At 45.7% G+C, this 24,237-nt stretch overlaps 1 protein-coding gene across 1 annotated transcript in view; it reads left to right on the top strand.

Annotated features, from left to right (window-relative positions):
- The window catches only part of cdc16 (cell division cycle 16 homolog (S. cerevisiae)), a 76,849-nt gene that overhangs the window by 35,535 nt on the left and 17,077 nt on the right, over positions 1–24,237 (top strand). The window contains exons 10-14 of the mRNA XM_070891792.1: positions 1,922–1,971; positions 3,083–3,156; positions 5,142–5,267; positions 8,577–8,729; positions 15,996–16,059. Of these exons, the coding sequence (XP_070747893.1) occupies positions 1,922–1,971; positions 3,083–3,156; positions 5,142–5,267; positions 8,577–8,729; positions 15,996–16,059 (467 nt within the window). The remainder of the gene's footprint in view (positions 1–1,921; positions 1,972–3,082; positions 3,157–5,141; positions 5,268–8,576; positions 8,730–15,995; positions 16,060–24,237) is intronic.

Here is a 24,237-nt window from a genome sequence, read left to right as displayed (position 1 = left end):
TCTGTGTGTGCGTGTCTCTCTGTGTGTGTGCGTGTCTCTCTGTGTGTGTGCGTGTCTCTCTGTGTGTGTGCGTGTCTCTCTGTGTGTGCGTGTCTCTCTGTGTGTGCGTGTCTCTCTGTGTGTGCGTGTCTCTCTGTGTGTGCGTGTCTCTCTGTGTGTGCGTGTCTCTCTGTGTGTGCGTGTCTCTCTGTGTGTGCGTGTCTCTCTGTGTGTGCGTGTCTCTCTGTGTGTGCGTGTCTCTCTGTGTGTGCGTGTCTCTCTGTGTGTGCGTGTCTCTCTGTGTGCGTGTCTCTCTGTGTGCGTGTCTCTCTGTGTGCGTGTCTCTCTGTGTGCGTGTCTCTCTGTGTGCGTGTCTCTCTGTGTGCGTGTCTCTCTGTGTGCGTGTCTCTCTGTGTGCGTGTCTCTCTGTGTGCGTGTCTCTCTGTGTGCGTGTCTCTCTGTGTGCGTGTCTCTCTGTGTGCGTGTCTCTCTGTGTGCGTGTCTCTCTGTGTGCGTGTCTCTCTGTGTGCGTGTCTCTCTGTGCGTGTCTCTCTGTGTGTGCGTGTCTCTCTGTGTGTGCGTGTCTCTCTGTGTGTGCGTGTCTCTGTGTGTGTGCGTGTCTCTGTGTGTGCGTGTCTCTGTGTGTGCGTGTCTCTGTGTGTGCGTGTCTCTGTGTGTGTGTGCGTGTCTCTGTGTGTGTGCGTGTCTCTGTGTGTGTGCGTGTCTCTGTGTGTGTGCGTGTCTCTGTGTGTGTGCGTGTCTCTGTGTGTGCGTGTCTCTGTGTGTGCGTGTCTCTGTGTGTGCGTGTCTCTGTGTGTGCGTGTCTCTGTGTGTGCGTGTCTCTGTGTGTGTGCGTGTCTCTGTGTGTGTGCGTGTCTCTGTGTGTGTGCGTGTCTCTGTGTGTGTGCGTGTCTCTGTGTGTGCGTGTCTCTGTGTGTGTGCGTGTCTCTGTGTGTGTGCGTGTCTCTGTGTGTGTGCGTGTCTCTGTGTGTGTGCGTGTCTCTGTGTGTGTGCGTGTCTCTGTGTGTGTGCGTGTCTCTGTGTGTGTGCGTGTCTCTGTGTGTGTGCGTGTCTCTGTGTGTGTGCGTGTCTCTGTGTGTGTGCGTGTCTCTGTGTGTGTGCGTGTCTCTGTGTGTGTGCGTGTCTCTGTGTGTGTGCGTGTCTCTCTGTGTGTGTGCGTGTCTCTCTGTGTGTGTGCGTGTCTCTCTGTGTGTGTGCGTGTCTCTCTGTGTGTGTGCGTGTCTCTCTGTGTGTGTGCGTGTCTCTCTGTGTGTGTGCGTGTCTCTCTGTGTGTGTGCGTGTCTCTGTGTGTGTGCGTGTCTCTCTGTGTGTGTGCGTGTCTCTCTGTGTGTGTGCGTGTCTCTCTGTGTGTGTGCGTGTCTCTCTGTGTGTGTGCGTGTCTCTCTGTGTGTGTGCGTGTCTCTGTGTGTGTGCGTGTCTCTGTGTGTGTGCGTGTCTCTGTGTGTGTGCGTGTCTCTGTGTGTGTGCGTGTCTCTGTGTGTGTGCGTGTCTCTGTGTGTGTGCGTGTCTCTGTGCGTGTGCGCGTCTCTGTGCGTGTGCGCGTCTCTGTGCGTGTGCGCGTCTCTGTGCGTGTGCGCGTCTCTCTGTGCGTGTGCGCGCGTCTCTCTGTGCGTGTGCGCGCGTCTCTCTGTGCGTGTGCGCGCGTCTCTCTGTGCGTGTGCGTCTCTCTCTCTCTGTGCGCGTCTCTCTCTCTGTGTGCGCGTCTCTCTCTCTGTGTGCGCGTCTCTCTCTCTGTGTGCGCGTCTCTCTCTCTGTGTGCGCGTCTCTCTCTCTGTGTGCGCGTCTCTCTGTGTGCGCGTCTCTCTCTCTCTGTGTGCGCGTCTCTCTCTCTCTGTGTGCGCGTCTCTGTGTCGATTTTTTGGTTATAAAATAATATTTGCATATATTTAACATTTTAAACATTTTTCTTTACAATTTTCAGAACTGTTCTACCTTGCGCACAAGTTGGTGGATTTATACCCCAATAATCCAGTAAGTAGCTGTAGTCGCTGATATTTATTTCCATTTGATATCGTCTCATCTCTCCTGAAGCCACTGACTGCTGGGATATGGTTTCAAAAACTATCATTAATTTATGAGAGACTTGATAATGTCAGTAAGCTATCTGACCACAGATGAGCCACAACCTGCCCTTCCTTGATGTCAGCAAACGTGCACTCCCACAGGGGGCCACTGCGCGGTGATTGGGAGGGGGAAGATAGCTCGGCTGGGCGGTGATTGTGGTGGGGGGGGGAGAAAGGATAGCTCGGCTGGGCGGTGATTGGGGGGAGAGGGGAAGGTGGGGAAGGATAGCTCGGCTGGGCGGTGATTGGGGGGGAGGGGGGAGGGAAGGATAGCTCGGTGGGGTGGAGGGAATGTTACCCGGTTGATTTTCCCCTCCTAATCTATGAGGACTGAGGTCGGTTGAGCCCCTGTCACCAGCCGAGCAGCAATCAGCCAACTGAGCACAGACCAGGGATTAAATCTGGGGCTCATCTCCCCTGTGGCTCATTTTACCACTGGCTGAACTTTGTGCAATCACGTTGCAGTGTTTTCAGTTACATAGAATTACATTGAATTTTACAGCACAGAAACAGGCCATTCGGCCCAGCAGGTCCGTGCCGGTGTTTATGCTCCACACGAGCCTCCTCCCATCCATCTCCATCTCGCCCTCTCCATAAGAACATAACAAATAGGAGCAGGAATCGGCCATACGGCCCCTTGAGCCTGCTCCGCCATTCAATAAGATCATGGCTGATCATCGACCTCAACTCCACTTTCCCGCCCAATCTCCCTATCCTTTGATTCCCCTAGACACCAAAAATCTATCGCAGCCTTGAATATATTCAGAGACTCAGCATCCCCAGCCCTCTGGGGCAAAGAATCCCAAAGATTCGCAACCCTCTCACCCCAACGACATATCGTTCTATTCCTTTCTCCCTCGTGCTTATCTCGCTTCCCCTTAAATGCATCTACACTATTCACCTCAACCACTCCCTGTGGTAGCAAGTTCCACATGCTCACCACTCTCTGGGTAAAGAAATTTCAGTTCCAGTGTCTTTAATATAAAACACTAATTTTCCTGGTACTGATTCACACACAGGTGTCTTGGTTTGCTGTGGGCTGTTATTACCTCATGGTCGGCCACAAAAACGAACATGCCAGGAGATATCTCAGGTGAGAATGTTACCAGCGTTACCTGGGTTATTGGGTAGATTACTGAAGCTATTTGCAAATTTATTTTTGTTCTCGTTATTAATTTTGTATTAATGTTTGCACTTTACTGATATTCCATTGTGCACTTAAGCGTAACAACAACAACTTGTATTTATATAGCGCCTTTAACGGAATAAAACATCCCAAGAGGCTGCACAGGAGTGTTATCAGAAAACTGAAATTTAACACTGAGCCATATAAGGAGATATTAGGACAGATGGCCAAAAGCTTGGTCAAAGACGTAGGTTCTTAGAAGCGTCTTAAAGGAGGAGAGAGAGGCGGAGAAGTTTAAAGAGGGAATTCCAGAGCTTGGGACCTTGGCAGATGAAGGCACGGCCACCAGTGGTGGAGCAATTTAAAATCATGTTCAAAAGGCCAGAATTGTTGGAGTGCAAAGATCTAGGGGGATGATGGGGCTAGAGGAGATTAGAAATGAGGGGCAAGGCCATGGAGGGATTCAAAAACGAGGATGAGAATTTTTAAATCTGGGTACATTCATCGAAATATTTTATGATATTGTATATTTAGGTATACACGCAAGTATATTCCATTGAGCGTGTTCATTCTCGTAATCTTATTAGAGCCAGGCCATTCAGGGGTGTTGTCAGGAAGCACTTTTTCACACAAAGGGTAGTGGAAATCTGGAACTCTCCCCAAAAAGCTGTTGAGGTTGGGGGTCAATTGATGATTTCAAAACGGAGACTGATAGATTTTTGTTGGGCAAGGGCATTAAGGGTTATGGAACAAGGCGGGTTGATGGAGTTAAGGTACCAATCGCCCATGATCTAATTGAATGGTGGAAGGGGCTCGAGAGGCTGAAAAGCCTTCTCCTGTTCCTGTGTTCAATACATGGGATACGCAATGACTTCAGGCAATGCAGAGTAGGAGGTGGGCTGAGGCAGTTTGTTTGCCCTTGGGTTCTGGGTTAGTTAGGGTTGCGGACAGTGAGGAGGGAGTCCTACCTAATACTGGTGGTTAACTTGTTTGGGGTTGGTACCACTCGTGCCCAGTGGGTGCTGCCAAGAGGGGGGTAGTTTGTGGTGAGTGACTGTCCAACAACAGGCCCCAGACTGCCTGGTATTTCCCCAATTACTCACCCTGCTGATGTTTTTGAATACATGGCTTCGGTCTAATCAAGCGTACGACACATACAGATCACACACTGCACTATTCAAAAGTGAAGACGAAAACTTTTTTTGAAATTTATGATGTTTCAAAAAAAATTAACGTTACTTCACATGATCACTTTTCTATGCTTGTTATTTATGGCACGTGGGGGCTGGAGCATTCTAACAGAATAGACCTTTTCAAAAAGCAGTAACGCTAACTGAAGTGATGCTACAAAAGCACAGTAACAAACTCTGGATACACTACATGCATCTCCCAAGTTATTGGCATCACTGGTTTTGATAGCAAACCAACTTTTGAGTTCAAATTCCACCACAGCAGTTGGGGAATTTAAATTCAGTTAATTAAATAAATCTGGAATTTAAAATAAAAATACTACCATGAAACTATCGGATTGTCTCCAGGTGGTGGCGGCTCACCACCACCTTCTCGAGGGCAAATGGAGATGGGCAATAAATCCCATCAGCCATGATCTAATTGAATGGTGGAGCAGGCTCGAGGGGCTGAATGTCTCACTCCTGTTCCACATATGGGACATGCAATGACTTGAAGCTATTGATGGTTTGAACTTAATTGCGTCATGGAATTGTACAGAGCAGAAGGAGGCTAGTTCTGTGCTGGCTCTCTGAAGAGCTGTCCCACTTCTCTAACCTTTTATATTTACAAAAAATATATTCTTCTAACCTCTGTTCATCTGTTGATAAATGTATACCCTTATCTAAACCCTAGTTTCACTTCTGATCTACACAGCAATCCCTGTTAATTGGGAAGGATTCTGTTGGCTTGTTTTTCTAATTGATGTTGTTTTAACCTTTCAGTAAAGCGACCACCCTTGAGCGAACCTATGGGCCAGCGTGGATTGCCTATGGCCATTCTTTTGCAGTGGAAGGTGAACATGACCAGGCCATGGCTGCTTACTTTACAGCAGCACAGCTAATGAAAGGGTAGGTGTTGGCTCTCCACTGGAATGTGCAAATGTCAGTAAATCTTTTAATGCAAGCTAAATGATTGTTCACCTCACTGGTGATCTCCATCAAACCTTTGGATATCAAACAAACAGCATTGTTGGTTTTTGCCATCAAGTACTTAGTTTGAAACCTTGCTTGCTGGCATGATCTGCCAACATGGTCTTCAAAACTGATGTCAACACCCCTTTTAAAAAAAAAAACCCTACTCCTCACACTTCTATTTTCTCTAACTACCACCCCATTTCCAACCTTCCAACCAGTGTCAGCTTGGCTCAGTTGGTAGCACACTCTCCTCCGAGTCAGAAGTCATTCTCCTACAGGTCCCATTCTCGGATTTTGAGCATAGAATCTAGGCTGATGCTTCGGTGCCATACTGAGATGCTGCACTGTCTGAGGTGCCGTCTTTCGGATTCGGTGTGGAACTGAGGCTCAGTCTACCTGTTCAAATGTCAAATATCTCCTGACAACCATTCACCGAAGAGCTGGGAGTCCTTGCAGTATCCTGTTTGGCAACATTCCTCCCTCAACCAGCACCATCAACAGCAGATTAGCTAGTTATTGATCCACTTGCTGATTGTGACACCTTGCTATGAGCCGATTGGCTGATGCATGTGCCTGCATAACAACCATGACTGCGCTAAAAAAGTAATCCATTCATTGTAAAGTGCTTGGGGACTTTCCAAAATGTGATGAGGCTCTATAGACAAGCAAGTTTGTTGTCGTCTCAAGCCCTGGAATATATAATTTCCTTGCAGTTACACACCCAGTTACTCCCTGTAGTACCCGTCTATATTTTAAAGTATTTGCTCAGAATGTTTAAAAGTAAGTGACTTAGAATCACTGAATCTTACAGCGCAGTAGGAGATCATTCGGCCCATCACGCCTGTGCGAGCTCTTTGAAAGAGCTATCCAATTTAGTCCCTGACCCCTGCTTTTCCCTATAGCCCTGCAAATTACGTGTCCAATTTCTTTTGAAAGTTCCTATGGAATCTGATTCCACCACCCTTTCAGGCAGCGCATTCCAGATCATCATAACCGTTGGTGTGAAATTTATTTTCTTCCTTTCCCCTCTTGTTCTTTTGCCAATTATTTTAAATCTATGATCTCTGATTACCAACCCACTTGCCAGAGGAAAAAGTTACTCCCTACTTACTCTATCAAAATCCCTCATGGTTTTCAATACCTCATATTAGGTCACCCCTTAACCTTCTCTGCTGTAAGGAGAGCGATCCCAGCTTCTCTAATCTCTCCACATATATGAAGTCCCTCATCCCTGGTTTCGCCCTCTCCAAGGTCGTGACATCCTTCACAAAGTGTGGTACCCAGAATTGGCCACAATACTCCAGCTGAGGCCTAACCAGTGTTTTATAAAGGTTTAGTATAATTTCCTTATTTTTGTATTCAGTGCCCCTAATCACAAAGCTAAGTATCCCATACGCTTTCTTAGCTGCCTTATCAACTTACCCTGCCACCTTCAAAGATTTGTGAATATGGACCCCCAGGTCCCTCTGCTCTTGCTCCCCCTCAAAATAGCCCTATTTAGATTACACCTCTTCTCCATATTGTTTCTCCTAAAGTGCATCACTTCACACACATCTGCATTAATTAGAATCTGCCATGTGTCTGCCCATTTCACCAGTCTGTCCATGTCCTCCTGAAGTCTGCTGCTATCCTGCTCACTATTACTACATTGCCAAGTTTTGTATCATCCACAAACTTCAAAATTGTACTCCCTATACCAGATCATTTATATACAACAAGAAAAGCAATGGTCCCAATGCCGACCCCTGGGGGACCCCTCTGCATACCTCTCTCCAGTCGGGAAAAATATCCGTTCACCACTACTCTCTGCCTCCTATCCCTTAGTGAATGACTTACCCAAGTTATCAACTTCCCTTTAATACCAAGTGCTTCTATTTCCCAAATAAGTCTGTTATGTGGTACTTTATCAAATGCCTTTTGAATGTTTATATATACATCTACTGTACTACTTTCATCAACTGTCTCTGTTACTTCATCAAAGAACTCAATCAGGCTAATCAGACATGATTTGCCTTTAATAAATCCGTGCTGGCTATCCCTTAAGAACCCATTCTTCTCCAAGTGAGAATTAATTTTGTCCTTGACAGTGATCTCTAGTAGTTTTCCCACCACTGGTATTAGACTGATTGGCCTGTAATTGCCAGGTTTATCCCCCTCTCCTTTTTTGAACAGAGGTGTAACATTTGCAGCCCTCCAGTCTTCTGGCTCCGTATCCAAGGAAGATTAAAAGTTTGCGGCAGAGCTTCTTCTATCTCCGCTCTTGCTTCCCTCAACAATCTGGGATGCATCCCATCTGGACCGGGTGACTTGTTAACTTTGAAAGATGTTAACCTATTTAGCACCTCCTTTCTATCTATTTTTATCCCTCTGACATTAAGTTCATCCTCTTTCATTCAGTACCCCCAGTCATGCCTTCTGCCTCCAAGAAGATTTCCTTTTAATCCCTTATCGGCCCCACCATTCCTTTAACTATCTTTTTACTTTTTCTATATTTATAAAAGATTTTTGGATTCCTTTTTGTGTTACTCGTTAATCCTTTCTCATACTCTCTCTTTGCCCTTCTTATATTTCTTTTCAATTTCCCCTGGCCCTTTCTGTATTCTGCCTGGTTTTTGACTGTAATCTGTTTTGTTGGTGTTTGTCCCTCCTAGTCTTCTATGCACCACGCCTCTCTTCTCTGCTGCTTTGTCCTGGTATCCCCACCTGCCCTGGCAAATTAGTTTAAACCCTCCTCACAGCATCAGTTAACCTCCCTGCAAGGAGATTGGTCCCAGCCCTGTTCAGGTGCAACACATCTGGTACAGGTCCCCCCCTTCCCCAGAACTGGTCGTGCCCCAGAAATCTGAAGCCCTCCCTCCTGCACCACTTCTCCAGCCAGGCATTCACCTGCACTCCCTTCCTGTTTCTCGATTCACTAGCATGTAGCACTGTGAGTAATCCAGAGATTACTAGCTCTGAGATCCTTGTCTTTAATCTTTTACATAGTTCCTCCACCCTTTTTCTGCCGATGTCATGGGTGTTAAACCAGTTGATTACAGTAAGCATTTGTCTTAAAAAGAGAATTGACAAGTTCAACTTCATTCCATAAAACTGTTGGTTAGTCTTTGTGTGAACAAAGCAAGGTTTGGTCTGCAGGTATTTCTGTGCAGTGTCTATAATGCCTGTTGTATTCACTGATTCTGATTTTATTTATACCACTGAACAAGGGCTGCAGTTAGAGGTTTTTCATTCTGTTGCCCGCAGGTGTCATTTACCAATGCTGTATATTGGGCTTGAGTACGGACTGACCAACAATTCCAAACTTGCAGAGAGGTTTTTCAGTCAGGCCTTGAGCACGGCACCTGAGGACCCTTTCGTACTTCATGAGATGGGAGTAGTGGCTTTCCAAAATGCAGAGTAAGTAGGTTAAAACTTCTCAACGTACATGCACATCGCCATCTTATAAATTACGCAGCAAATCATGCTTCACTAATTGAATTCCTTCAGAAATTTGGACTTCATAAATTGAGAAAATGTGTGAATTTTGGTGAGTAATTAACTTCCATACAAGAAATTTTTTAGAACAAATGCTTTCTCAGAGAAATGGACTTGGAGTAGACAGATCCAGACACCAGCATAGACACTAAGTGTCAAATGGCCCCTTTTCGTTCTGCCTGTCACTTTTCTTCATTTACACTCTCTCGTGCCCTTGCCCCGCCCTCACCCTCCTCCCCCCAGCCCTCGGGTCCCTCCTCGCCCGGCCCTCCCCGGGGCCTCGCCCCCATTTGCCTCTTTTCTCCCCCCCCCCCACACCCTGTTTGTACCCCGCTCTCTCCCCTGGGTGATGACATTTCCCCTCATATCTCCTCGAAATCACCCCCAATACTTTAAATCTATGCCCCCTGGTTATTGATACCTCTGCTAAGGGAAATAGGTCCTTTCTATCCACTCTATCCAGGTCCTTCATAATTTTATGCACCTCAATAAGTTTTCCCCTCAACCTCCTCTGTTCCAAGGAAAATAACCTCAGCCTATCCAATCTTTTCTCATAGCTAAAGTTTTCCAGTCGTGGCAACATCCTCGTAAATATCATCTGCACCCTTTTTAGTGCAATCACATCTTTCTTGTAATGTGGTGACCAGAACTGCACGCAGTACTCGAGCTGTGGCCTAACTAGTGTTGCAAACAGTTCTCGCATAACTCCCCTGATCTTGTATTCCATACCTCAGCTAATAAAGGAAAGTATTCTGTGTGTCTTTTTAACTACCTTATTGACCTGTCCTGCTACCTTTAAGAATCTGTGGACATATATTCCAAGGTTCCTCTGTTCCTCCACACCTTTCAGTATCCTCTCATTTATTGTGTATTCCCTTGTCTTGTTGTCCCTCCCCAAATGCATTACCTCACACTTTTCCAGATTGAATTCCATTTGCCACTTCTCTGCCCAACTGACCAGTTCATCGATATCTTCCTGCAGTCTAAAACTTTCCTCCTCATTGTCAACCACACGGCCAATTTTGTATCATCTGCATATTTCTTTATCATGCCCCCTACATTTAAATCTAAATCATTAATGTATACTACAAAAAGTAAGGGACCGAGTACTGAACCCTGTGGTACCCCACTAGAAACAGCCTTCCTGTCGTAAAAACTCTCCTCAACCATTACACTTTGCTTCCTGTCTCTGAGCCAATTTTGGATCCAATTTGCCACTCTCCCTTGGATCCCATAGGCATTTACTTTCTTGATCAGCCTGCTATGTGGGACCTTGCCAAAAGCCTTTCTAAAATCTATGTAGACTACATCAAACACACTGCCCTCATCGACCCTCCTTGTTACCACCTCAAAGAACGGAATCAAGTTAGTCAGACATGATCTTTCCTGAACAAATCTATGCTAACTGTCCTTGATTAATTGGTATATTTCTAAATAAAGGTTTATACTGTCCCTCAGAATTAATTCCAGTAATTTGCTCACTACCGAGATTGAATTAACTGACCTGTAATTGTTCGGTTTATCCCTTCCTCCTTTTTAAACAATGGAACAACATTAGCAGTTCTCCAATCCTTCGGCACAACTCCCATAGCCAGGGAGGATTGGAAAATGATGGTCAGAACCTCTGCCAGTTTCTTGAAGGCGCATCGGTTGAGGGCTATGGGGAAAGAGCAAGGGAGAGTGAGACGAATTGGATAACTCTCAAAGAGCCGGCACAGGCACAATGGGCTGAATGGCTTTCCTCTGTGCTGTATGATTTCATGATATAATAAGAACAAACTGCTAGATAACTATATAGTGGTAATGGACAGTAGTTTTATTGGTACTTGAACAGAAAACCTGGTCAAGTTCCTGTAGTGTTGTACATAGAGAGGTGAGACCAAGTGTAGTTTTCAGGTGAAGCAGGATTAAAGGCTGGGAAAAACAGAACCAGGGCACAGACGTGTTGGGGAATCCAAAACGAGAGTCCGTAGATACAAGATAGTCACTAATAAATCCAATAGGGAATTCAGAAGAAACTTCTTTACCCAGAGAGTGGTGAGAATGTGGAACTCGCTACCACAGGGAGTGGTTGAGGTGAATAGCATAGATGCATTTAAGGGGAAGCTGGATAAACACATGAGGGAGAAAGGAATAGAAGGATATGCTGATAGGGTGAGGTGAACAGCACAACATGAAATGGTTAATGTGGCTCAGGAGAGTGAGACAACTTTTAATAAAGACACCGACATACTCCATTGCAAAACTGGCATTTTTAATGAGACAATATAAAGTTAAATGCACTGGTACCAATCCAGAGGGATTGAATTAAAGTAAAGAGGGACATAGAGTTTGGATTTTTAAAATTCAGGGTGGCGATCACAATGAAATTGGAATAACAAAGTTAGTGGGAAATGATACTAAGCAAGAATATCCACAAGATGCAGAATTGTAAAAAGAGCTGGAGAATTCTTTTAAGTCCATGATTACTCGATGATATGATGAACTGTAGTGTTCTGTACAATGGATTATGATATTCTTTGTGTCATGATATCAAGTTAAACTTAGACAAGACTTCTGTAGTTTAAAACACTAACATTAAATGACTGACGGTGTATATGATGCGATATAATGCTGACATTGAAAAGGGGACATCTACCTTTGGAATGGCGGGTGAAAGTTAAAACATAATTCAGCACCTATGGACTAGAATTATACTGTATAAACAGTCTACCTCATTATATGAGCATGTATTAGAAGAAATAAAAAGCGTTGGCTGTGTTGGGCATCCTGGAGAGATGTATGTTGGACACCTTAGGGAGTTAAGGTTTAACAGTCTTTAATACTTCTTTAAGTCTTAAAGCAACAGGCTTTCCAATATAAACAGAAGGAGCTTGAAGTGTCATGAGGAGAAGGCATTGCTTGTTTTCTGAAATATAAAGTGCTTTTGAATACTTGAAAAGAAAAATTCCGGACTATAGGGAAAGAGCAGGGGGGAGTGGAACTAATTGGATAGCTCTTTCAAAGAGCCTCTTTGCTGGGCTGAATGGCCTCCTTCGTTCTATGAAAATTAGCATAGAGCCACCCAGTGACCAGATTTTGTATTTACAGCCTGACAACAAGAATAACAATTTGTATTTATACAGCACCTATAACGTCGTAAAATGTCCCAAGGAGCTTCACAGGAGCATTATCAAACAAAATTTGACACTGAGGAGATAGTAGGGAAAGTGATCAAAAGCTTGGTCAGAGGTAGATTTTAAGGAGGGTCTTAAAGGAGGGTGGAGAGGTTCAGGGAGGGAATTCCAGAGCTTAGGGCCCAGGCCGCCAAAGGATGGTGGATCGATGAAAATCTGGGTATGCACAAGGGACTTTAATTGGAGGGGAGATCATATACTTATATAATATAACACAGGGTAAGATTAACAATATCCAATACACAAAGCACTGCCTGTACAGGATGTCCAACCGCACCCTTGAAGGTGACGATGTGTGTTTTCTATCTACTCCCTTGATAATCTCACGCACTGTACTAAATGTCAGAAGGAAGTTTAGCAAGCTTCTGTATCAACACTGCTCAAAAGTAAGCTGCCAAGAGGTACCTGAGATACATCCAAGATCACCATCCCTCCGGTTTCTCATCAATCCCTCCCTTTGGGGCCATGCTTCATCTTGGCACCTCTCTAGCATCGTTGAGACAACTGTTAGGAAATCAACATGTAGGGAAACAGCAGATGCAAATGCAATTCCTTCTGTACAAGTTTACTGCAATAATTATATGGCACCTTTAACATAGTAAAACGTCCTAAGGCACTTCAAGGGAGTGTTATAAGGCAAAAAAAGGAGAAATGAGGTCAGATGACCAAAAGTTTGGTCAAAGAGGTAGGTTTTAAGGAGCAACTTAAATGTGGAGAGAGGGAGGGAATTCCAGAGCTTAGGGCCCAGGCAGCTGAAGGCACAGCAGCCAATGGTGGAGCGAATAAAATCAGGGATGCTCAAGAGGCCAGAATTAGAGGAGCATGGATATCTCTGGGAGGGGGTTGTAGGGCTGGAGGAGATTTCAGAGATAGGGAGGGATTTGAAAACAAGGGTGAGAATTTTAAAGCACATAAAGTGTGGACATTAGCAATCATAATCATCAGCAAAGCAAAGAAAGAGCATGAAAGAATGTTGACAAGTAAAATCAGGGAAAACCCAAAGATGTTTTATAAATACATTAAGGGCAAGAGGATAACTAGAGAAAAAGTAGGTCCTATTCGAGACCATAAAGGAAGTCTGAGTGTGGAGGCAGAAGACGTGGGTATCATTCTTAATGAATACTTTGCATCTGTTTTCACAAGATAGGGGCGATGCAGACTTTACAATGAGGAGGAGTATGAAATATTAGACGAGATAAACATAGTCAGAGAGGAAGTATTAAGGGGCTTAGCAGCTTTGAAAGTAGATAAATCCCCAGGCCCGGATGAAATGTATCCAGGTTGTTAAGAGAAGCAAAAGAGGAAATAGCAGAGGCTCTGACCATCATTTTCCACTTCTCTCTGGTGCCAGAGGACTGGAGGACTGTTAATGTCGTTGCTTTGTTTAAAAAGGGATAAAGGGACAGACCGAGTAATTACAGGCCAGTCAGCCTAACCTCGGTTGTGGGAAAATTATTGGAAAAAGTCCTGAGGGACAGGGTAAATCTTCATTTGGAAAGACATGGATTAATCAAGGACAGTCAGCATGGATTTGTTAAGGGAAGATCATGTCTAACGAACTTGATTGAATTTTTCGAGGCGGTAACTAGGAGGATAGTGCGTAAGATGTAGCCTGCATGGATTTTAGCAAAGCTTTTGATCAGGTCCCACATGCCAAACTGGTCACTGAAGTAATAGCCCGTGGGATCCAGGGCAAAGTGGCTAATTGAATCCAAAATTGGCTCCGAGGCAGGAAGCAAAGGGTAATGGTTGATGGATGTTTTTGTGACTGGAAGGCAGTATCCAGTGGGGTTCCACAGAGCTCAGTGCTGGGTCCCTTGCTTTTTGTGGTATATATCAATGACTTGGATATGAATGTTGGGGGTATGATTAAGAAGTTTGCAGACAACACTAAAATAGGCTGTGTGGTGATCATGAAGATGAAAGCTGTGGACTGCAGGAAGATATCAATGTATTGGTCGGGTGGGCAGAACAGTGGCAAATGGAATTCAATCCGGATAAGTGTGAGGTCATGCATCTAGGGATATCTAACAAGGAAAGGGAATACTCATTAAATGGTATAACACTGAAAAGTGTAGAGGAATAAAAGGGACCATGGAGTGCAGGTCCACAGATCCCTGAAGGTAGCTAAGATGGTTAAGAAGGTGTATGGAATACTTGCCTTTATTAGCCGAGGCATGGAATACAAGAGCAAAGGCTTGTACTGTATAAAACACTGGTTAGGCTGCAGCTGGAGCACTGTGTGCAGTTCTGGTCACCACATTACAGCAAAGATGTGATTGCACTGGAAAGGGTACAGAGAAGATTTATAAGAAAGTTGCCTGGACTGGAGAGTTTTGGCTGAGGAAAGATTGGAGATGCTGGATCTGTTTTCTTTGGAACAGAGGAGTGCATAAAATTATGAGGGGCCTGGATAGAGTGGATAGAAAGGACCTATTTCCCTTGGCAGAGGGGTGAACAACCAGAGGGCATAGATTTAAAGTAATTGGGGGGTGATTTAGTGGAGATATGAGGGGAAATATCTTCACCCAGAAGGTGGTGGGGGTCTGGAACTAACTGCCTGAAAGGTAGAGGCAGAAAGCCTCACCACATTAAAAAAGAATGCTTGGATGTGCACTTAAGGTGCTATAATCTACAGGGCTACGGACCAAGAACTGAAAAGTGGGATTAGGCCGGACAGCTCTTGCTCGGCCGGCGTGGACACGATGGGCCGAAATGGCCTCCTTCTGTGCTGTAAATTTCTATGCTTCTATAATGGGGGGAAAGTTTGGCATAAAAAATGTGACACAAGACAACAGGAAGCAAACTGAGGAATACAGGAACCATTTTCAGAAATAAGATACAGACAAGTAGATTTGTTATGGCAGAGGTTCTGTTTTCCTCAACCCAGGATTCTCCTCCGCCGTAGTTAACATGGCCCTCGACAGTGTCTGTTCTATTTCCCGCACCTCCGCGCTCATCCCTTCCCCTCCCTATCAGAACCATGATAGGGTTCCCCTTGTCCTCACCTTTCACCCCACCAGCTCCCATGTTCAACGGATCATCCTCCGTTGTTTCCACCACCTCCAGCGTGATCCCACCATCAATCGTATCTTCCCCTCTCCTCCCCTCTCAGCGTTCCCTCTGCGACATCCTGGTCCATTCTGCAGTCACTCTCAGCACCCCCTCCCCTTCCCACGACACCTTCCCGTGCAAGTGCAGGAGATGCAACACCTGCTCTTTTACCTTCTCCCTTCCCACTATCCAGGGCCCCAAATACTCCTTCCAGGTGTAACAGTGATTTACTTGTACTTTCAATTTAGTATACTGTATTCGCTGCTCACGATGTGGTCTCTACATTGGGGAGACCAAGCGTAGATTGGGTGACCACTTTGTTGAACACCTCCGTTCAGTCCGTAACCTAAGATGTGACCCTGAGCTTCCAGTCACCTGTCACTTTAATTCTCCACTCCATTCCCACTCTGATATCTCTATCCTCGTACTTCTGCACTGTTCCAATGAAGCACAACGCAAGCTCAAGGAACAGCACCTCATCTTTCGTTTTGGCACTTTACAGCCTTCTGGACTCACCATAGAGTTCAGCAATTTCCGAGCATAACCTCTGTCCATCTTTGGCTCCCCCGCCCCCGCCCTCCCCCAGGCATCTTATGTTTTTTTTCTGTCTCCAAATGGCAACTGGTCATTATTCCAGCAGTCACACCCTATCCAGATTAACCTTTTTCTAACTTCTGTCATTACCATTTCAATTTGGACCATCATCCTTTTTGTGTCTCTAATCTGTCCTGCCTTCCATCCTATCACAGGCCTTCTCTTTTGTTCTTTCTTCCCTCCCCCTTTCAGTGCTTCAAAATGTGCTCTTTTCGAACATTCGCCAGTTCTGACGAAGAGTCCACAGTTGCTGCCTGACCCGCTGAGATTTCCAGCATTCTGTTTTTCTTTCTGAATTCATGGTTGTCTCTTAATTTGTCTGTTGCATTCTTTGCTGAAGTTAGCTTAAATAATTGTGTTTCAGCTGGAAGACTGCAGAGAAGTATTTCCTTGATGCATTGGATAAAGTGAGAGCAATTGGAAACGAGGTGAAGTGCATTTTTCATTTTTTTTTCAAACATAGGTACTTTCATGAGCTGGGTTTTAGTGTATTTCGCCAACTGGGTGTGCCTGGATAATGCAATTTGCAGAGCGCGGTCCCAGTCTGAATGTTTGGCATGATGCCTTTGGACTGAATTGGTTTTGAGGTGACTGAGCTGCGTGGCTATGGAATGCAAATGTCACGCCCGTACTTAGGTGTAATTAGCATGTTGCATTTTAAATGAATGCTTAAACAAAATTGATGGATTTGAATAACTACAATACTTCAGGACGATGTTGAACTTTTGGATACTGTTCAGTTACAGGACAGTGACTGCATTTCAAAGCAATTCATTGTACGAGACGAATTTAAGCAGCCAGGAGCTAAATTAAAAAGTAGGACCTCAGGATTGCTACCAGTGCCACGTGCTAGTCAGAGTAGGAATCGCAGGATAGCTCAGATGAATACGTGGCTTGAGCAGTGGTGCAGCAGGAAGGGATTCAAATTCCTGGGGTATTGGAACCGGTTCTGGGGGAGGTGGGACCAGTACAAACCAGACGGTCTGCACCTGGGCAGGACCGGAACCAATGCCCTAGGGGGAGTGTTTGCTAGTGCTTTTTGGGGAGGAGTTAAACTAATAGGACAGGGGGATGGGAACCAATGCAGGGAGACAGAGGGAAACAAAATGGAGGCAGAAGCAAAAGACAGAAAGGAGATGAGTAAAAGTGGAGGGCAGAGAAACCCAAGGCAAAAAACAAAAAGGGCCACTGTACAGCAAAATTCTAAAGGGTCAAAGTGTGTTAAAAAGACAAGCCTGAAGGCTCTGTGCCTCAATGCAAGGAGTATTCGGAATAAGGTGGACGAATTAACTGTGCAGATAGCAGTTAACGGATACGATGTGGTTGGCATCACAGAGACATGGCTCCAGGGTGACCAAGGCTGGGAACTCAACATCCAGGGGTATTCAACATTTAGGAAGGATAGACAGAAAGGAAAAAGAGGCGGGGTGGCGTTGCTGATTAAAGAGGAAATTAATGCAATTGTAAGGAAAGACATTAGCTTGGATGATGTGGAATCGGTATAGGTGGAGCTACGGAATACCAAAGGGCAGAAAACGCCAGTGGGAGTTGTGTACAGACCTCCAAACAGTAGTAGTGATGTTGGGGAGGGCATCAAACAAGAAATTAGGGGTGCGTGCAATAAAGGTGCAGCAGTTATCATGGATGACTTTATTATGCATATAGATTGAGCTAACCAAATTGGAAACAATACGGTGGAGGAGGATTTCCTGGAGTGCATAAGGAATGGTTTTCTAGACCAATATGTCGAGGAACCAACTAGGGGGGAGGCCATCTTAGACTGGGTATTGGGTAATGAGAGAGGATTAATTAGCAATCTCGTTATGCGAGGCCCCTTGGGGAAGAGTGACCATAATATGGTGGAATTCTACATTAGGATGGAGAATGAAACAGTTAATTCAGAGACCATGGTCCTGAACTTAAAGAAGGGTAACTTTGAAGGTATGAGGCGTGAATTGGCTAGGATAGATTGGCGAATGATACTTAAGGGGTTGACAGTGGATGGGCAGTGGCAGACATTTAGAGACCACATGGATGAACTACAACAATTGTACATCCATGTCTGGTGTAAAAATAAAAAAGGGAAGGTGGCTCAACCGTGGCTATCAAGGGAAATCAGGGATAGTATTAAAGCCAAGGAAGTGGTATACAAATTGGCCAGAAATAGCAGCGAGCCCAGGGACTGGGAGAAATTTAGAACTCAGCAGAGGAGGACAAAGGGTTTGATTAGGGCAGGGAAAATAGAGTACGAGAGGAAGCTTGCAGGGAACATTAAAATGGACTGCAAAAGCTTCTATAGATATGTAAAGGGGAAAAGGTTAGTAAAGACAAACGTAGGTCTCCTGCAGTCAGAATCAGGGGAAGTCATAACTGGGAACAAAGAAATGGCAGAACAATTGAACAAGTACTTTGGTTCGGTATTCACTGAGGAGGACACAAACAACCTTCCGGATATAAAAGGGGTCAGAGGGTCTAGTAAGAAATCCTTATTCGTCGGAAAATTGTGTTGGGGAAATTGAAGGCTGATAAATCCCCAGGGCCTGATGGACTGTATCCCAGAGTACTTAAGGAGGTGGCCTTGGAAATAGCGGGTGCATTGACAGTCATTTTCCAACATTCCATAGACTCTGGCTACCCTCCACTCCATAGGAACTGATCCAATGTAACCCCACTTTTTTAAAAAGGAGGGAGAGAGAAAACAGGGAATTATAGACTGGTCAGCCTGACATCGGTAGTGGGTAAAATGATGGAATCAATTATTAAGGCTGTCATAGCAGCGCATTTGGAAAGAGGTGACCTGATAGGTCCAAGTCAGCATGGATTTGTGAAAGGGAAATCATGCTTGACAAATCTTCTGGAATTTTTTGAGGATGTTTCCAGTAGAGTGGACAAGGGAGAACCAGTTGATGTGTATTTGGACTTTCAGAAGGCTTTCGACAAGGTCCCACACAAGAGATTAATGTGCAAAGTTAAAGCACATGGGATTGGGGGTAGTGTGCTGACGTAGATTGAGAACTGGTTGACAGACAGGAAGCAAAGAGTAGGAGTAAATGCGTACTTTTCAGAATGGCAGGCAGTGATTAGTGGAGTACCGCAAGGTTCTGTGCTGGGGCCCCAGCTGTTTACATTATACATTAATGATTTAGATGAGGGGATTAACTGTAGTATCTCCAAATTTGCGGATGACACTAAGTTGGGTGGCAGTTGGAGCTGCGAGGGGGATGCTATGAGGCTGCAGAGTGACTTGGATAGGTTAGGTGAGTGGGCAAATGCATGGCAGATGAAGTATAATGTGGATAAATGTGAGGTTATTCACTTTGGTGGTAAAAACAGAGAGACAGACTATTATCTGAATGGTGACAGATTAGGAAAAGGGGAGGTGCAACGAGACCTGGGTGTCATGGTACATCAGTCATTGAAGGTTGGCATGCAGGTACAGCAGGCGGTTAAGAAAGCAAATGGCATGTTGGCCTTCATAGCGAGAGGATTTGAGTACAGGGGCAGGGAGGTCTTACTACAGTTGTACAGGGCCTTGGTGAGGCCACACCTGGAGTATTGTGTACAGTTTTGGTCTCCTAACCTGAGGAAGGACATTCTTGCTATTGAGGGAGTGCAGCGAAGGTTCACCAGACTGATTCCCAGGATGGCGGGACTGACCTATCAAGAAAGACTGGGCTTGTATTCACTGGAGTTCAGAAGAATGAGAGGGTACCTTTAGAATTCTGACGGGGTTAGACAGGTTAGATGCAGGAAGAATGTTCCCAATGTTGGGGAAGTCCAGAACCAGGAATCACAGTCTAAGGATAAGGGGTAAGCCATTTAGGACCGAGCTGAGGAGAAACTTCTTCACCCAGAGAGTGGTGAACCTGTGGAATTCTCTACCACAGAAAGTTGTTGAGGCCAATTTACTAAATATATTAAAAAAGGAGTTAGATGTAGTCCTTACTACTAGGGGGATCAAGGGGTATGGCGAGAAAGCAGGAATGGGGTACTGAAGTTGCATGTTCAGCCATGAACTCATTGAATGGCGGTGCAGGCTCGAAGGGCGGAATGGCCTACTCCTGCACCTATTTTCTATGTATGGGCGCATCTAAGAGATATGAGGCGGTAACTAATTGAACTTTTTTCCCCCCAATATAAGGAAAATATACAAACTCTCTCATGCCCATGCTCTCCCGGGGACCTCGCTCTCTCTCTCGACTCTCGCTCGTTCGGAATCCTCACTGGTGCTGTCTCTCTTTTTCTTTCTCTTTTTTTCTTTCTCTCTCTTTTTTTCTTTCTCTCTCTGACCTTTTTTCCCCACCCCAACTAATTTGTTACTAATGTTTCTCATGCTCTGGATTTTTTTGCTTTCCCATTTTTCCACTTCCCCACTGACTTCTATTCTAACCAGATATACTTGGTAAAGGGAAATTCAGATACTTGTGTATGCTGTCTCCCCACAGCAATAAGGTTTTGGGATGAAGGGTTGTATAGTTAAATAACCTGCCTCAGAGCTCTATTGTAATGATCGATTCCCCTCCCCACTGAACTCGGACTACAGTCTAATCTTTTTATTTCAAAGTTACTTCATTCAAATGATCTTGTTCATATTGGCTGAAATTGTACTTGTTCTGCCAGTCAGTTAGATCATCTACCCGCCTTGATTCCATATGTCTCAATACCCTTGCCTAACAAAAATATTTTAGTTCTGAAATTTGCAATTGACCCCCAGCCTCAACAGCTTTTGGTGGGGTGGGGGTGGGGGTGGGCGGGAGAGTTGCAGATTCCCACTACCCTTTGTGTGAAGAAGTGCTTCCTGACATCACCCCTGAACGGCCTGGCTCTAATTTTAAGGTGATGCCCCCTTGTTCTGGACTCCCCCCACCAGAGGAAATAGTTTCTCTCTATCTACCCTATCGAATTCTTTAATCAACTTAAACACCTCAGTTAGATCACCCCTTAATCTTCTATAATCGAGGGAGTACAGGCCTATTGGTCAGGAGGGAGGCGGAGGGTGAGAGGACGGAGTTCCAGAGGTTGAAGCAAGGATTCTCCATGACAAGTTCGTCTTGTTTGCGCCATCGACCTTGTTCTGTGAAATAAGGAAGTTATTTATTTATGCGATTTTAAATATTTCTTCCTTATGTCATGTTTATCCATACTGCTGCAACACTTTGATATATCTCATTCCTTTGCAGCTCAGTCATGTTTTTCCCCTTAGATATTTGAATATGTATTTAGTCCATACCCATTCCTTTTAGTAGATTTGCAAGTTGCATTTCTGCAAGTCATCGCCACAACCCTAAATAGCAAAAAGTATTAACTAATTTCATGCAGGAAATAGAAACATAGAAATTTACAGCGCAGAAGGAGGCCATTTCAGGCCATTGTATCCGCGCCGGACGACAAAGAGCCGCACAGCCCTTGGTTGCAGACCATCAGGCCCTGGGGATGTATCCCCCCCCCCCCCCCCCCAGGTACCAGGAGACTGCGTGATAGCTGAAGCTTACTCATGTCCTCGTGATGTTCTCCAGACACCCTTCATGATCTCGGCCTGTGATTCCAAGCGGATGACTCACCCCCATGTCTCTAACCCGGCAAGTACTGTGAACCGAATGGCGCCTTTTAGAGGCAAGGCTGCTGAAAGCATTCTCTCTCCGGGAAGAGAGAACAGAATCCCGAGTGCCGCAACCCTGAGTCCGCCACATGGAGCCAACCGGCTAACCCCATGCTGGCGCTGTGGAGGAAATCACAGGTCCCACCAGTGCCGCTACAAAGACTATACATGCAAAGGCTGTAACACGAAGGGCCACCTCTAGCGAATGTGCAAGAGAAATTGTACTCACCGAGTTGATGAACAGTTGGCTGATCATCCGGACTCCAGCGACGATGAAGAGAGTTCTATGAGGCAGCTCAGCCCCACGATGAGGTGTACGGAGTGTTTACCTGCACCGCCGAGAGTTCCCCGTTGAAAATGGAAGTCAAAATCAACGGTGTTCCAGTCACGATGAAGGTGGACACAGGGGCGAGCCAGTCACTGATGAATCAGGCGGCCTTTGAGAAACTCTGGGACAATCCAATCGAACGACCTAAAATGATCCCGACCCAAGTGAAGCTGCTCACCTACACAAACGACACTGTCCCAGTCGTTGGCAGCGTGAATGTCCAGGTGTCCCATGACTGCGCGGTGCACGAGTTACCTTTGTGGATCGTTGCTGGTGATGGTCCAACGATGTTGGGAAGAAGATGGATGAAAATGATCCGTTGGAGCTGGGAAAACCTCCAGCCTCCGGCGATCGACGTCCTCCGTGGCCCTGAAGTTGGATCCAGCACAACACCTGAAAAACCAGCCGCTCAACTTGACTGCGAGATGATCCAGCCGAAACGACCCGACCTCACCTTCCAGGCTCCAGTGGCAGGTCTCCGGAAAAAGAAAATCGCGCTGAAGGCAACTTCCCTGCTTCCATGGCAGAACTTGGAGAAAAAAGGATCACCGTGGCCTACCTTGTGGAGAGAAGGAAGATGGCGCCCGAACCACGAGGTGAAGCTCCTGAAGTAAAGATGGCAGAAGCAAGACCACAAGGGGCAACGTTGATGGAGCAACACGTGATGCCAAGCAGCGAACCGGATTGGGGTAAATATTGCAAGGCCCTCTTAAAGGAGACCGGCAACCCATCACAATTAAAGGGATAGTTCCACTCTTTATACAGCGATGCCGGTGATACATATGTAAGTGATGTAACTGTAACTGACAAATTCAAGTTTGTAGATATAACTAACTATAATAAGTCGGGCGATTGCGGTCGGAACCAATGTATTGTGAGAGTAAATGAAGTAATGATGTGCGATGGTTCTACATGCATGCCGACAAAACTAAGGGCAACCTCCCGTCAGAAGCACCCAGGTCCAGCGGGCTACCCGATCATGTAGCCTGCGCCTCCAGGATCAATGTGATGCCCCAGGGAGTGTGGCCACACAGAGGGAGCATACCAACTGCAGGGCCAGCGGTCAGTGGACGGCAAAGGCACCACTACTGGTACCCTGCCCCTGATCGGCTCTACCTCTCTGGCCACCAGGGCCCGTACTGGGAGCAAGAGGCTAGCATCCTCCAGCTTTCCCAATGGGACCTGGGATGACCAAGCTCCCACCATCGCTGAAGAGCAGCAAAGAGACACCGCAGCCCTCAGAGGACAGGGAGGCCACACACTCCTGTGGCTCTGCCCACCACTAGGCAATGGCAAAGGCCCTGAGACTCAGCCAGGTGAGCGATCTGAGCTCACCCAGCTGGCAGGGGGCGCAGCGCTGCCATCAGACAACCTGGACATAGTCCGGTCACTCTGGAACTAGCGTCCTCACCCACCTGCACCTAAACAACCCAGGGGCAAGACTGTGATACCACGTATGTACCTTACCTGTAAAATGTACTTGTTCCACTACTGCAGAACCCAAACAGTGATGTAATTAATCCTATGTTTTTTGTTCTTTCTGTACATGTATGCATATGCAGGTGTTGAGCCACTCACATTGTCTATGTATGGGGGCGGGGGTGTGGGGGGGGGGGGGGGGGCGGGAAATGGATCTATGTAGCCATGGACACACATGGATCACACCCAAAACCGCTCAACCCCCACTGCAACCTCAAACCGTCCACTACTGACCATTTCCCAATGTTGTGGCAATAAGGACTTGGGGGTCAACAGGGAGAGAGCCTAGCCAAAGCAAGGGCTTTGGGCACTCAAGTCTAGGGCAAGAGCGCACAATGCAAAGAGCAGTGGCACAAGACTTGGGGGAGAGTGATGTTGTGTATGTATAATATAAGTATACTCCCTGTACACAATGTACAGCTACATAAGACTACTGGATGTACCTTCACACTGTATACACCATTCTTGTATCACCAGAGGATGCAACTGGTGGAGACCGAGGGGTCACCTGTACAGTACAGGTAACCAGGTATAAAAGAGAGCTCACCATGCTGTACCCTCACTCAGGAGCTGCAATAAATGGACTAAGGTCACCACAGTTCAAGTACAATACTTTACCTCATGGAGTCATTACCAGAGTGCTTACAGGCACGATGCTACCCTTTCCTTAGTTACCGTCTTACTCTTAATATATTTATAGAACATCTTAGGGTTTTCCTTAATTTTACTGGCCAAGAATTTCTTTTGCTCTCTGTTAGCATACCTAATATCCTTTTTAATTTTACCTCTTATCTTTCCATATTCCTCTAAAGATTCTAAAGTATTTAGCCGTTAAAATGTGTCCCTTTTTTTCTTAATCCTCCCCTGTAAGTCCCTAAACATCCAGGGGGCTCTAGAATTATTTTTCCCAGCTTTTTTCTTTAAGGGCACATGTTTGGCCTGAACCTTTCGGATCTCCTCCTTGAATGCCTCCCACTGTTCCAACACTGATTTACCCACAAGTAGCTGTTTCCAGTCCACTATGGCCAAATCACTCCTTAAAACTTAGCAAAATTAGCTTTTCCCCAATTCGGAACTTTTATTCCAGGCCTATTCTTGTCCTTATCCATAACCAACTTGAATCTGACTGAATTATGATCACTGGCACCCAAATGCTCCCCCACTAATAACCCTTCAACTTGCCCAGCTTCATTCCCCAAA

The sequence above is a fragment of the Pristiophorus japonicus genome, chromosome 10 (assembly GCF_044704955.1).
Source record: "Pristiophorus japonicus isolate sPriJap1 chromosome 10, sPriJap1.hap1, whole genome shotgun sequence".
Lineage (NCBI taxonomy): Eukaryota > Metazoa > Chordata > Chondrichthyes > Pristiophoridae > Pristiophorus > Pristiophorus japonicus.
The sequence above is the reverse complement of the archived record's forward strand: the minus strand, read 5'-3'. Positions and strand labels throughout refer to the sequence as shown.